Genomic DNA, 12,500 nt, shown 5'->3' with positions numbered 1-12,500 from the left:
GTTTTCCCGGTCTTCGGTCTTTGATCTTCGTTTTCCAGGGGCCCGCTTCTCAAAAGTCCCAAGAACGTTTTAGGCCCGAAAAGAAATTTGTGAACCTGCCAGCCGCTTGTTCTGGAAAGCCGATCTTTTAACATCGTTTCGAGCTAAAAAAAAAGCAAATGTGGATTTTGACGACTTAAATCCTCTCCTTTCTTGAGATACAGAGGGAACAGTTACTCGCGAAAATGGCCCGTAAAGTTTCGGGACTTTCGGAAACGGGCTCCAGGTCTTCGTTTTCCGCAAACCCGCTTCGTTGCCGATTTAATTTAGTGAAGCAAAAACAATAATTATATACTGAAATAAAAGGTAAATGGGAGAATAAGCTTTGATATTAAATTTGGCAGGAGGTTTGCGCATGAATCTTTTGCTATGGTGATCTTATTAATATCTTCGGAATTGTTATGATTTAGAGACAACAAGACACTATTAACTCCAAGCACTCTGGAACTAAAGCTGGTTTACCCAGTAATTTCAAAAGACAAAAACCACATTGCATTTGTGGCGTTACAGGATGGCTATGTTGCAGAAATGCCAAGGCAAGGGTTTGTATAAATAATAACTAAAGATGTATGATCTTTTGTCTTACCATGTAGTCACTTAGGTTCTAGACTCGCGGCTACTGGCTGCTGGTCTTGTTCAGGAGATAATGCGGTCAACTGATTACGAGCTACTATATGTGTGTGATAGAAGACCAGTGAATGTCCCTTGAGATTGGTTGAAAATAACCCATTCTGGCACAAGCGGTAAGCGGTCGAAATGCCACGTGTTCTACAAGCTAAGTGACACATCGTGAAACAAATTAAACGCTCGTCAGTGTAGACTATTTCGGATCTAAACGCAACAACACGGATTTAACACAAGATTTCATCAACACGCCATGTGCTTTCTTTTTTATAACACAACTGCGCATGTCTTGCTACAATATAGGTCCGCAACGTATACTACAGTCAGGGCGTCTCGCTATTTATTTACCACCACGATGACCACTAATCACCTCTTTAAGGGGGGAGACTCTTAACTACAAAGCTGTTGCTATGTAAAACTTTTACCCGTCATATCTTTGATGTCTGAATATCAAAGACCAATCCCTTTGGACACAGATGTTCTATAGAACGTCTCTTGTACTTTTTCGAACGACAGCCATATTTGTCAAGTCACGTGACCACGGCAGAAAAAGCGCTACAACTCAAATTATTAACTTTTTACAATAATGAATACAATACCAATGTTCGGAGAGCATTGTTTGGCACGTCTTGACGTAAGGATTTGTTGAAGTTGTGCTTATGACGAAAATTACCCTGCTTTGAAGGGAGTTTTTAACACACATTGTTTGACTGAGTTCAGTGTTGAGAGATAAAACGGAAAATCGATACGTGGAATTATAGAGAATGTTTTGATCTTTCCTCTTCGCCCAAAAAACATCACCGAAGAAGTTGGTCCATGGCGTTTTAGGCTTTTTTCGTTCTTTTTGACCGTTTGGGACTGGTAACTATCAGCGCATTCGTCGTAATCTAATTTTCCGCCATCTTTTTTGCGTTCCGCTGGACAAGAGCAACGACGGCTACGGGGACGAGATTGCGATGAAATGTTCGGACAGAGTTTGGACATTGTTTTCGTGGAAAACTCACACTAAAAGGAGCTGTATATGCAGGATATCGACCTAAGGAAAGACTGCCTTCCTCAAATCATGGCTGTATCTAGTCAATATTTGTTGCACGTGCTTTGTATGAACTTCTCGTCGATCGGTCATACTTTCATCGAGGTCACTCATACCGATGCTGACAGGTAGGTTGGCTAGTTGCTGATTGATATCTGCGGCGAAAGCCACAATTTCGGCCGCTGTTCCGACGTACACATAGCTCTCCGTTTCGGTTTGCGTTCCGTGTGATTTTTTTTCTGCTGTTTCGGTCTGCGTAGCAGTGTCGGCAGTGGAAAGCGTCGAAAACAAACTTTCCCGATTAGCGCACCGTTTTGTCTGTGCTGAAGAAGCCAATACTGCCTTTTTCTGGTGCCTGGGCATACTTTTAACCCGCTTAGCCCATAGCTTAGCCCAGAAACCTCAAGAAAACGAAATGTTGTCGCAACAGACAAAGTTTTTTCACAATTTTATTTTGTTTACAAGATTTATATTTCCCGCCATTTTGGCGGCAGTCCGACCGGCGACCCGCATTGTGCAGATTACCGCTGGAGTTTATGTTTGCAGTCGGCAATGTAAGCGTCCTTAGCGACAGGTTTGTAGTTGAGAGTCTCCCCCCTTAACGATAACATTTGTATAATTTCTCAGCTGATTTGTAAAGGTAGCGTGCATTGTAACCATGGTTGCAATGTGAGCGAGGAAACGAGAAAATGTGTGCAGTGGTCAGGTGCTTTTTTCCCATTTCGTCGTCACCATGATGCTGCTGCAGTTTTTTCGTCCACTCTGAAGCATTTGTGCTTTGCACCAATGAGATCTGTGTGCCTTGTCAAGCACAAGCCAAAGCAAATTGCATTAAACTTTTGAAAATTAAGAAGCGTGAAGCTTTGCATTAAAAGTGTTCCATACTTATTTATTTAGTTAGTTAGTTAGTCAGTCAGTCAGTCAGTGTGCAGTGGTCAGGTGCTTTTTTCCCATTTCGTCGTCACCATGATGCTGCTGCAGTTTTTTCGTCCACTCTGAAGCATTTGTGCTTTGCACCAATGAGATCTGTGTGCCTTGTCAAGCACAAGCCAAAGCAAATTGCATTAAACTTTTGAAAATTAAGAAGCGTGAAGCTTTGCATTAAAAGTGTTCCATAAAGTGACGTTGGTGTGTTGTCTGATGTTAATACAAAATAACTAACTAACTAACTAACTAACTAACTAACTAACTAACTAACTAACTAACTAACTAGCTAACTGACTGACTGACTGACTGACTGACTGACTGACTAACTAACTAACTAAATAAATAAGTAAGTGATGATAATTTTTTTGTATTGACAACTTAGCTCTGAGACTTTTGTGCGGGAAATTATCTGAAAACCGTATACTCATACCCTGCATTAGGAAACCATACTGTTTTTTTTTCACTATCGGTTATTATTTGCATGCATTTGAACTGTTAGTTATGAAATTCCCTTGTTCTTTTCTCTTGACTTTTGTTAGATGAAGGCGTCGACAAGCAACGTTGGCACCGAACTACCTAGGCAAGAAAAACAGTGGCAGCTTTTCTTTTGAATGCAACGCTTTAAATAAAACCAGTTTCACAGAAAAAGGAAACAGTTTCAACTTTTCTTTGGCAGAGGGAATGCAGATGCCTCTTTTGTTAATCCAGTCAGATCCCCGTTCAATGATGCATTGAGAAGCCTGACCACCACTCAACAAATCGCGCTAAATTGTAGGAAATATTGATTGGCTTGATTTAAGCCTTATTGCAAAGAAAATTAAAAGAAAACATTTTGCTACCCTATAATGTTTTAACATGTCTATACAAAACAATTGCCTTTGGACAGTCCTTGTTGTTTGGCAATCCATCAACTCCAAAATGCATAGGCGGATCCGAAACCAAAAAGTTCAAAACGAAAATAGGCGGCAAAGATTTTTTTTCAAAACTGAAATATTTTCTTCTATTTTTCAACATGCGTTCAAGAACTTTTCTTAGGGTGCGTTCGATTGACCCTATTCCGGAATAAGAATACGAGGAGTGATGATTAAAACGGTATGTTTGGCGCGCTTCGAAGCAGCAAGGACAACAAACATATGTTTAAAATAGCATTTTAGTGGATGTTTGACAATTTTTATGTGAATCACCGTAAAAACGAAGGATTTCTACCTTATATTCCACGCATTCTTATTCCGGAATACGGTCAATCGAACGCACCCTTAGATTGGAGGCTGCCCTTGATAACTGAGACAAAAATTGCTCACCACTTTTATTATTAAAATGCCGTTAGCAAACAAACGAAGTATTGATTGAATCTTTTTTTCCAAAAGTTAAGCGCCAAACTTTTTCCTTCTTCGTACTATTTAAATCTTGTAATCTTGCATTTAGCCTAGCCTACGTGTAGCCGTTCCCTACCCCCCTAAGGTAAAAACGGAAGGATTAGGTTTAGGGTTAGGGTTTCCACCTCCCGTTCCGTACCTCGTCCCGTTTTTTCCTAGGGGGGTAGGGTACGGCTACACGTAGGCTACATTTAGCGAAGCGAATTTGTGCCTGTCCTCTCTTTGAAGATATATATCTCATTACTGGAAATTTATCAGCTGGCAATTTGAATAACTCCTCCAGCTCATGAATTTTGAAGGATAAAAAAATTGTTATGTCCTTACTATTCCCAATTTATTTCGAGCGGTTTTTGAGGCACGAGTTCTTTTCTAACTTCTCCAGCTCGGATTCAAGAGAACGGCTTAAATGGGCTCTTTTGTGGTTATAGTTCTAGTGAGACGTAATCGTTACATTTTGCAGGCATAACTTGAAAAAGCACCAAACAATTGCTATTCACAGAGATCCATGACCGTATATTTATTTATTCAAGAAATTCGCCCAAAGGCAGGTGGTAAACATATACTGAATGCAGTCAGTTAAGGTAACACAATAAATCGCTTCCACAAATTCAAATTCAGTATCAGATCAAGAAATGCCTTTGGAACAATATTCACATTCGCCATTTCTACCGTCAAACACTAAGAAAATATATATCCTCCACTGAAATTAGTTACTGGTCCTCCAAGCCTCCAAACTGTTCTAACCGTCTGTTCTCTGACATCACGTCTCTTAGCTTTTGAGCGAGAGGGTTGCTTTTCTGTGGAAGCAAATTGCAAAAGGTCATTGTTCAACCCAACAAAGGTCATTGTTCAACAGCTTTTCTTGAGAAAATTTGTTATGAATCGCAGGTAGGCCTTTAACCTCGCAGAGAAGAAGGCCCTAAAGTAAAGCTGCTATCACCGTGGCTTTTTTTTTTCGTTTGCAACTGAACTGTAGCATGCCAAAATATGTCCAGAAAAGTACGCAATTAAGCTAGTCCTCGACGATTTCAAAGAGCGTCACAAAACTTCCCCTTACTCCTCCCCCCCCCCCCCCCCCCCTCCAACTTCAACTTCATGCGCATCTGTGAATACATACATCTTATTCGATGGTTTAACATATAATGCGCCCGGATATTGTGTGAGTTGCGTAGTATTTTTCAGAGCCCCGCAGGGACGAGGAAAAATATGAGCAATGAGCGAAACGTCCGCGAGTATTTAACAATTATTCCATAAGCGCGCGTTGGATATGAGATGGTAAATAGCCAACGAGGCGCGTAGCGCCGAGTTGGCTATAACCATTCTCATATCCAACAAGCGCGAATGGAATAATTGTTTTATTAAATTCCTTCAACTTCAAAAATTTGGAAGTACGAAATACGAGCGGAAAAAGCGAGCAAATCCGAGCGAAATCGAAAAAAACTTGATGAGAACTGATGCGATGTTGTGTAATACCTTGTTGTCAGACAGACGCAGGCTCATCACAAAAACATTTCTTGCCTTTTCGCGTACTTCTAAACGTCGGAATTGATCCAAACTTTCCACAAAAAAAGTTTTTTTTCTCCTTATTTGCTTTATTCAAAGAGTAATTTCGCATTCCGGCGAAAACATTTTTAGTTTAGCAACGCTTAACGCAATCATTTACCATATAAGGTCAAACCAAGGTATATGAGCTGATAACCGAGATTGAGTGAACCAATCAGAGCACGCGAAATGCATTATCCGAGGTTGAGAATTTAATAATATATGTTAAACCATCGAATAAGAGATTTATTATTTCAAAACAAAAAAGATGTTATGTATATTTTGCTTCAATTTTATTTGGTATGGGTGTTTAAAAAAAATGCATCATCTGTCGTTCAGGGGCGTGGGAACAATGTAAACAGCACAAAACATCAGCCAAATGTGGATGTTACTAATACAGGGAACGGGAAACGGGGAACGGGTACTAATACCGGGAACGGGAATTTTGAATTCTCTGGCGGGTTACCGCTGTACACTCGTTCCCAGACTCCCGCTCCCGGTTCCCCGTTCCCCGTTCTCAGTATTAGTAACATCCGCCAAATGTCCTTTACTGGATTTAAAAAAAAAGGTAATGACAAGTGACATGCGATGACAAGCTAAATTCTTAGCTTTTGAATCGTGTTGAAAACAATTTCTTTGATCGAAAAAATCCCGCTCTGTCCGTATTTGCTCTGTTCTAAACCGATCAAACCGGGACACTGCAATGTATTACCGTCTTTTGCGCGTTCTCTTGGCCAAGTATGGTAAAATGGCGTAATAGCGGAATAATAAAGACAATTAACTTCACTAAGTGTTCTGTAAACTCTCGTGCTCAAAGTTAAGATTAACAGCTGGATTTCCTCTCACCAAGAATATATCGTTGTCCGCTCAAATTGTGTTCATAACTGCAAGGAATTAAAGATTCAATTGACAATCAAACCTCTTCGTCCCTTCCCTGAACAATCTCTTTCCAAAAGATTTGGCGTTAAACAACATCATGATTTACGAAATGGAGAAGTGATTCTCGCACTTAACTGGACAACTTAAAGAATTGTCACATGTACACTTCTTCTTTTCTTTTGTAACCCCGCACTTCAAATGAATACGCATTAATTTCATTCCTCGAGTCCTTTCACGGGAACTCATGAGCTCAATAAATTACTATGCTCCCAGCTATAATGGTAATGGTAATGCGAACTTTATTTCTACATGGTAAAACCGTCAGCAAAGATTATAAAATGATAAAAGATTAACTCAATATCCCTAACTAAACTAAGGCCGGTGCCTACTAATTCAAAGGTATTTTCCCACGGTATGCTGAATAATCGGGAAATGCAGATCTTAATAAGTGTTCTTGAAATCCGTAAAGAAAATTGGGGGTAACCACTCTTTTTTGGAAGATAGGTAATCAACAATATTTGTAAATAGCTTTGAAATACAAAGTAATGTGTGACGTTCTTTTCCAAATTGAAGCTAAGTTATCTCTAAAAAATGTGTGGTTGCCCCCAATTTTTTCTTTGGATACCAAGATCACTTGTTTAGTTCTGTTTTCTCTGCATAGTTTTGAACCGTGCAAAAAATATCCCTTTATTAAGAAGCACGACCCATAGGAAATCTGAGTATTTCGAGATGCGCAGAACGTATGCTCAATAACAATAGTAGGCATCATGTCAAATAAGTGACTAAAATGCTTAATATAAAAACAAAACGTATTTCTTAAAAGTTACATGTATCAAGAACTCCAAACCAACCCTAAACGAAAAAAACAAAACCAAAAAAAATACACTCTTTTGTTACGAATTTTCTGATTTTGTTAATATTTCTAAGATGAAAGTGAGAAGTCCTACACACTTTTGCAGTATGATCATTCAAGGACAAATGCGTGTCTAACATTACTCCCACATTTCTTACATCAGGCTCTGGTGTAATCAGTTCAGCAACAACTGCAACCGAGTCCAGTGCAGGTGCAACACGGAACTTCGATTGAGGCAAAACAACCAGCTCAGATTTATCTTGATTGAGTTTTAGGCCATTGTGCAATATCCAAGTATCGATATCTCTTACGCAGAGCTCAACTTTGGACTTAGCTAAGTAAAGATCATCGAAGGTTTCTGTCTTGAAGGAGACACACAGCTGCGAGTCATCCGCGTAGAGATGGTATTGGAGTTCACGACTTCTGATTATCTTGCCTATGGGGATGTCACATGATGCTAAATAGAGTAACAACCCCAGGACGGAACCCTGAGGTACGCCCCGATCCACACTGCAAGGTGAAGACGTGCAACCTTCAACACAGACATACTGCTTGCGAGATGTAAGATAGGACCGAAACCAAGCCAAAAATGTACCCGTGATTCCAAAACTGGTGCGCATTGACAATCTAGAGAGCCAGATCGAGTGCTCTACGGTATCAAAGGGAGCTGAAAGGTCGAGTAGCAGGAAGATTACAGAGTGCCTAATGTCAATGGCGCGCAGGATATCATTTTGAACTTTGACTAAAGCTGTTTCAAGATTTTGGAGCTTGTGAAGCTTTTCAGCGAGACCACTGCCACAGTTGCCCCAGACAGTACTACAGTAATTAAAATATGGTTGAACCAGGCTGTCATATATATTAATTAATATATTAAAGATATAAAATGTCGTATTCGCTTAACTAAGCTAGCCCGATGAGAAGCAATCCAATCTTTTTGCAGAGATTCTATATATGACATTACCAGTTCATGTTTTTGTCGATGTGCACACCAAGAGATTTCTTAGATGACACCTGCTTTACTGGATGGTCATTTATACTAAAAGAAGGAATTTCAGGAAATGTTGATAACTTCTGTCCCGACGCAACCAACATGAATTCAGTTTTTGTTAAATTCAAGGTCAGTTTATTGGCCAGTCAATAGCCATGTTTACACCCTATTTAAATCATAGTTAAGACAGTCATCAATATGTTTTAAATCTGCGCTAGCGAAGGTGAGGCTGCTTTCATCTGCATACATTCTAGGTTTTGAAAAATACACTGACAATTTGGCAGGTCATTACATATGATAGAAAAAGTAAAAGTCCTAGAATTGTTTCCTGGGGGACACCATATTTGACTAATTTTGGAGAAGACATAAAGGAGTTCATTATACAAGTTTGAGTACGATTGCTTGAATATGATGCGAACCATTTGTGACAGAAACGGCGTATTCCATATAGAATTGTAATTTCGCTAATTGAATATTGTGATCGACGATGTCGAACGCCTTTTTTAATATAACGAAAAGGCAATCAATATTCATGGTCCAACTCTCCGTAGCTTCGAGTAACGCAGTAGCCGCGGCCGTAGAGTGTTGTGAACGAAATCCGGATTGATAACGAGAAAGAATACAGTTTTCAGTAGGATAGTGGTGTAACTGGTCATAGACTACACGTTCAAACATAAACGACTGGGATTACTGATATTTAACAATTAGACAATTAGTCAATAGCCCATGAGGCGAAGCCGAATGCAAGTTAAAGAAATATATATTTGGGAATAAAACGAAAGAAAGAGTCACGCTTTTCTCTACTCGAGGACTATTAATAATAATCCTCTAGTAAAGTAGCCAATCAAAATGCAGGATTATTTTGCATTAGTCCACTAGTTGGGTGATACTAATGGTCGATAGTTAACTACTAAGATCATTGCGTTTTCCAGAATATCTATACAACTGGGAAACCGGCCCTAGCAGAGTTCCACTCATCAGGAAAAATACCAGTTATCAGGGATTGATTAAGTGAGAGATCTAGACTATGCAATTAAACGAGGGCACTCCCTTAACCATTTAGCTGAAATATTATCTAGTCCTGTAGCCTTAGACTTACAAAGTTTTCATTGCAGAGAAAACAAAAAGTATAAATAGCGTCATAGCTCGCATTTGTAGAGCATTTTGCACGGCATCGCAGAGGTCCTGGGTTCGAATCCCTTTTGAGCCACCTGAATTTTTCAGGTGTCTTTAATGAGGTAATTGCTTAAATGGTCCAGTTAAGTACTAGGATGAAGCTTGGTCATTTATTCCGCGCGGCTTCAGTTTTTTTTTTTCCGTTTTGCTTGTAAGGCATTTGTCTCATTGCCCACGTCACAAGTTAGACCTTTGCTTATGTAAAAGAAGATGACTGAGCTCCGAGGCGTTCTTGCGGCCGAAAGTGAATACGCGCACGTGGTCCTCATTATTTGCCAACTAGTCTTTGCTAAAGCTCTTGAAGGTCTATATTGGAATACCAGCAAACTTAAGGTGAGGGAACCACAGACTTACTGGGAGAAATGATGCCGGATCATTTCAGTGTGAAAACTAGCCGCAAAAAGAGGATCACAAATCATCTTACCTTGTGCATTATCTGTCGTTTTCTCTTCTTGCAGCACTTGAAAGAAACGAATCCGCATATACAGCCAGCACTAGATATTTTAGACGCCCGAGGTAAGGACTCAATTTGGGAATCTTTACCAAGATTTAGTTGTACAGTTTCATTCTTCCGCGAAGCAGTAGAAAGCTGGGGTGATAAGGAATGAAGCTGTGAATAGAGAAACAAATAACTTAACTTAAGAATTTCTCTAGGTCCGAATTCTTCGAAGAAGGGAAAGCGGCTAGGGAATTTGGTATCTCAACGAAAAGGTCATTTTAGAGCAAAAATTGACGTAAGCATTGTAGTATCGGTGTTCTGAAGTACCTCCCCACCCTCCTGATAAGTTGTTAAAAAAAAACATGCGCATGCGTATAATAAAATAATGAGCACACGGAGTGAAGATCGCGAGTGTGTTTAAATCCGTTTATTTCTTTGGAATCTGTGGAGAGCTTACTTTTTTTTTTTAAATCAAACCTTAGCAAGGATTCGGTGTTGAAATGAAATAGATTAAGTTATTTATATTAACATTATAATTTCATGATCTCAGGAGAAATTGTGATATTTCGTTTTCTATTCGTACCTTTTCGGCCATTGCTCTCCATCTGTCGCAGCCTTTTAATCTCCTCAGTCGGCAAAGAATCGAATCTAAACTAGATCCATTACGAGAAAGCTCTGAATAGCCAGAACGTGTTAGTTCCCGTCTAAAAACGCCAACCATCTTCTCTGTCTCAGGGTAATTTTCAATGAGCTTTTTCTTGTTTGAGTCTTCCGAAAAGGTTTCGGGCATTGCTATGAAAATCGAACATAACATAACTGAAGCCAACCGATAAAGATCCGGTCGCATCATTACTGTTCGTGTAAAAGGTTTCAAAAGCTACGAGTCTTGTTTGTGTTCTAAGTGTCCCCTACTAGTTACCAAGAAAACATGTTTTCTGAGTAAGTAAACGAGTCACCCTTTATACTCTTCCTTTTCCATTAATAGATATTTCGAGAGTCTTAGATGCGTCACATATCGGCGTTCGCTTGTTTGGCGGCTTCCATTTAACACTAATCTTCAATCGTTTTCAACTCGTTTAATTATACTGATACCATAGGGTAATGTAATTGAACGCCTCCATGTGAGAAGTCATACTGTGAAGAAATTACAAGGGAGGCAATTACGAATGACTTACGCCCGCGGGAAAAGCAAAAAAAAAAAACTGAATCGAATTCGATGGAAACTTCCGCTGGCGTTACATGTCAATTTAATAATTGCATGTTCAATTTATGAAAATGATCTCAGAAATTTTGATTAGAAGGTAAATTGCCAAAAGACCAGATGAAATTGTCTTCAAAAATTATAGTCAAGTTTGACAAGGTACTGTAAACGTTCCTGCATTTCACCGTGTTTAATCTACATGTCACACTCTCTGGTCAATTTTAAAGAACTGCTCAATCTCATTACTCACTAGAAGTTTCCCAATTCAGTTTTCGTTTGCTTCTGAGCAAAGCGAGAATCAACCACGTTTCGCTTGTAATTGGACATTCACCAACCTTTGTGCCCACGGACTAAGCAATTAACAGAATCCATCGCTGTAAGATAGGGTTAAAAAACTAACGTAAGTAAAATGCATAAAATCATGATTAGTAAAAATACATTTCTAAAGTTAACAATAGTTCGCCCACATCATTTTGAAGTCCTAGATGGACTTACACTAATACAAGTATCTAATTTGCTTAAATCTAACCAGTAAATAAATTTAAATAGTTCCGCTATGCTTACTGTGAAAAAAAAACAAAAAAAGAAACAAAGTCTTTCTGATGAAAAGTTTTTGCAATACACCTTAATTCCAACCACTCTACGTTACTTATGAGAACGTTACCAAAGTTGATCTAAACGAGTTCAACCGAATTTTTATTGAAAATAATCGCTTAGTAGTAAAACGTTCATTCCAAATTTTGATTACGTTATCACCAAAACGTCTGTCATTGACGTTTTTATAATTCCTGTCTTCATTTCGAACTGAACAATCTGATAACGTTAGGCAAAAACATACTCTTTAAAACGGAAGATAAACTGCAACCTGGGCAAAAATAGCATACAGCTAATGTGTATGCGTTAAACTAAGTTACTCGGAAATAAGGCGGTAATGCGACAGTCTGCTATTTGTTAACAAGAAAGACCCCGAAAACTTGCCTTGGAGCGAGCAGTGAATAATACATTCCACCAATTTCTTTCTATGACATGTTGTTTTCTTTGTTGGCATGGGGTTCATTGAACTTTGAGGAGCAAACTACTACTGCTACTACTACTACTACTACTACTACTACTACTACTACTACTACTACTACTACTACTACTACTACTACTACTACTACTACTACTACTACTACTACTACTATTACTAACGGAGCTCCCTGGTTCATTTATTCTTACTGCCTGTACGGTTTGTGAAAATAAAAGGTTTCGAATTGTCCACGTTTTGATGTTTCCCGTTGCTGCTTTAATAATTAAATCGTTTTCTTTGCTTTCTTCTATAGAAAAACTCAGTGCCTAACTAGTGAATTCCACGGTAAATTTTACGCTAAAAACCGATATCGCATGAATCACGAGGCGATGAGTGCGACATCGGTTTTTTCCA

General features: G+C 39.1%; 1 protein-coding gene across 1 annotated transcript; it reads right to left on the bottom strand.

Annotated features, from left to right (window-relative positions):
• Positions 1-4,501: 4,501 nt before the first annotated feature.
• Positions 4,502-11,626, bottom strand: LOC137994991 (uncharacterized). The gene is made up of 3 exons (XM_068840566.1): positions 10,460-11,626; positions 9,862-10,047; positions 4,502-4,796 (listed from the first exon to the last, which is right to left on the bottom strand). Exons 1-3 carry the CDS (start codon positions 10,724-10,726, stop codon positions 4,710-4,712), a joined length of 540 nt encoding a protein of 179 aa, XP_068696667.1. The 5' UTR covers positions 10,727-11,626; the 3' UTR covers positions 4,502-4,709.
• Positions 11,627-12,500: the final 874 nt, after the last annotated feature.

Source organism: Montipora foliosa, chromosome 3 (assembly GCF_036669935.1).
Source record: "Montipora foliosa isolate CH-2021 chromosome 3, ASM3666993v2, whole genome shotgun sequence".
Lineage (NCBI taxonomy): Eukaryota > Metazoa > Cnidaria > Anthozoa > Scleractinia > Acroporidae > Montipora > Montipora foliosa.
The sequence above is the reverse complement of the archived record's forward strand: the minus strand, read 5'-3'. Positions and strand labels throughout refer to the sequence as shown.

What these genes read in the sequence shown, in the direction of transcription:
- LOC137994991 (XM_068840566.1), bottom strand. Translation starts at nt 10,726, where the DNA reads ATGATGCGACCGGATCTTTATCGGTTGGCTTCAGTTATGTTATGTTCG. An exon ending in GGAGAGCAATGGCCGAAAAG is followed by an intron (nt 10,048 to 10,459) that starts GTACGAATAGAA and finishes CTCTATTCACAG; the next exon opens with CTTCATTCCTTATCACCCCA. An exon ending in AACGACAGATAATGCACAAG is followed by an intron (nt 4,797 to 9,861) that starts GTAAGATGATTT and finishes TTGCTTCCACAG; the next exon opens with AAAAGCAACCCTCTCGCTCA.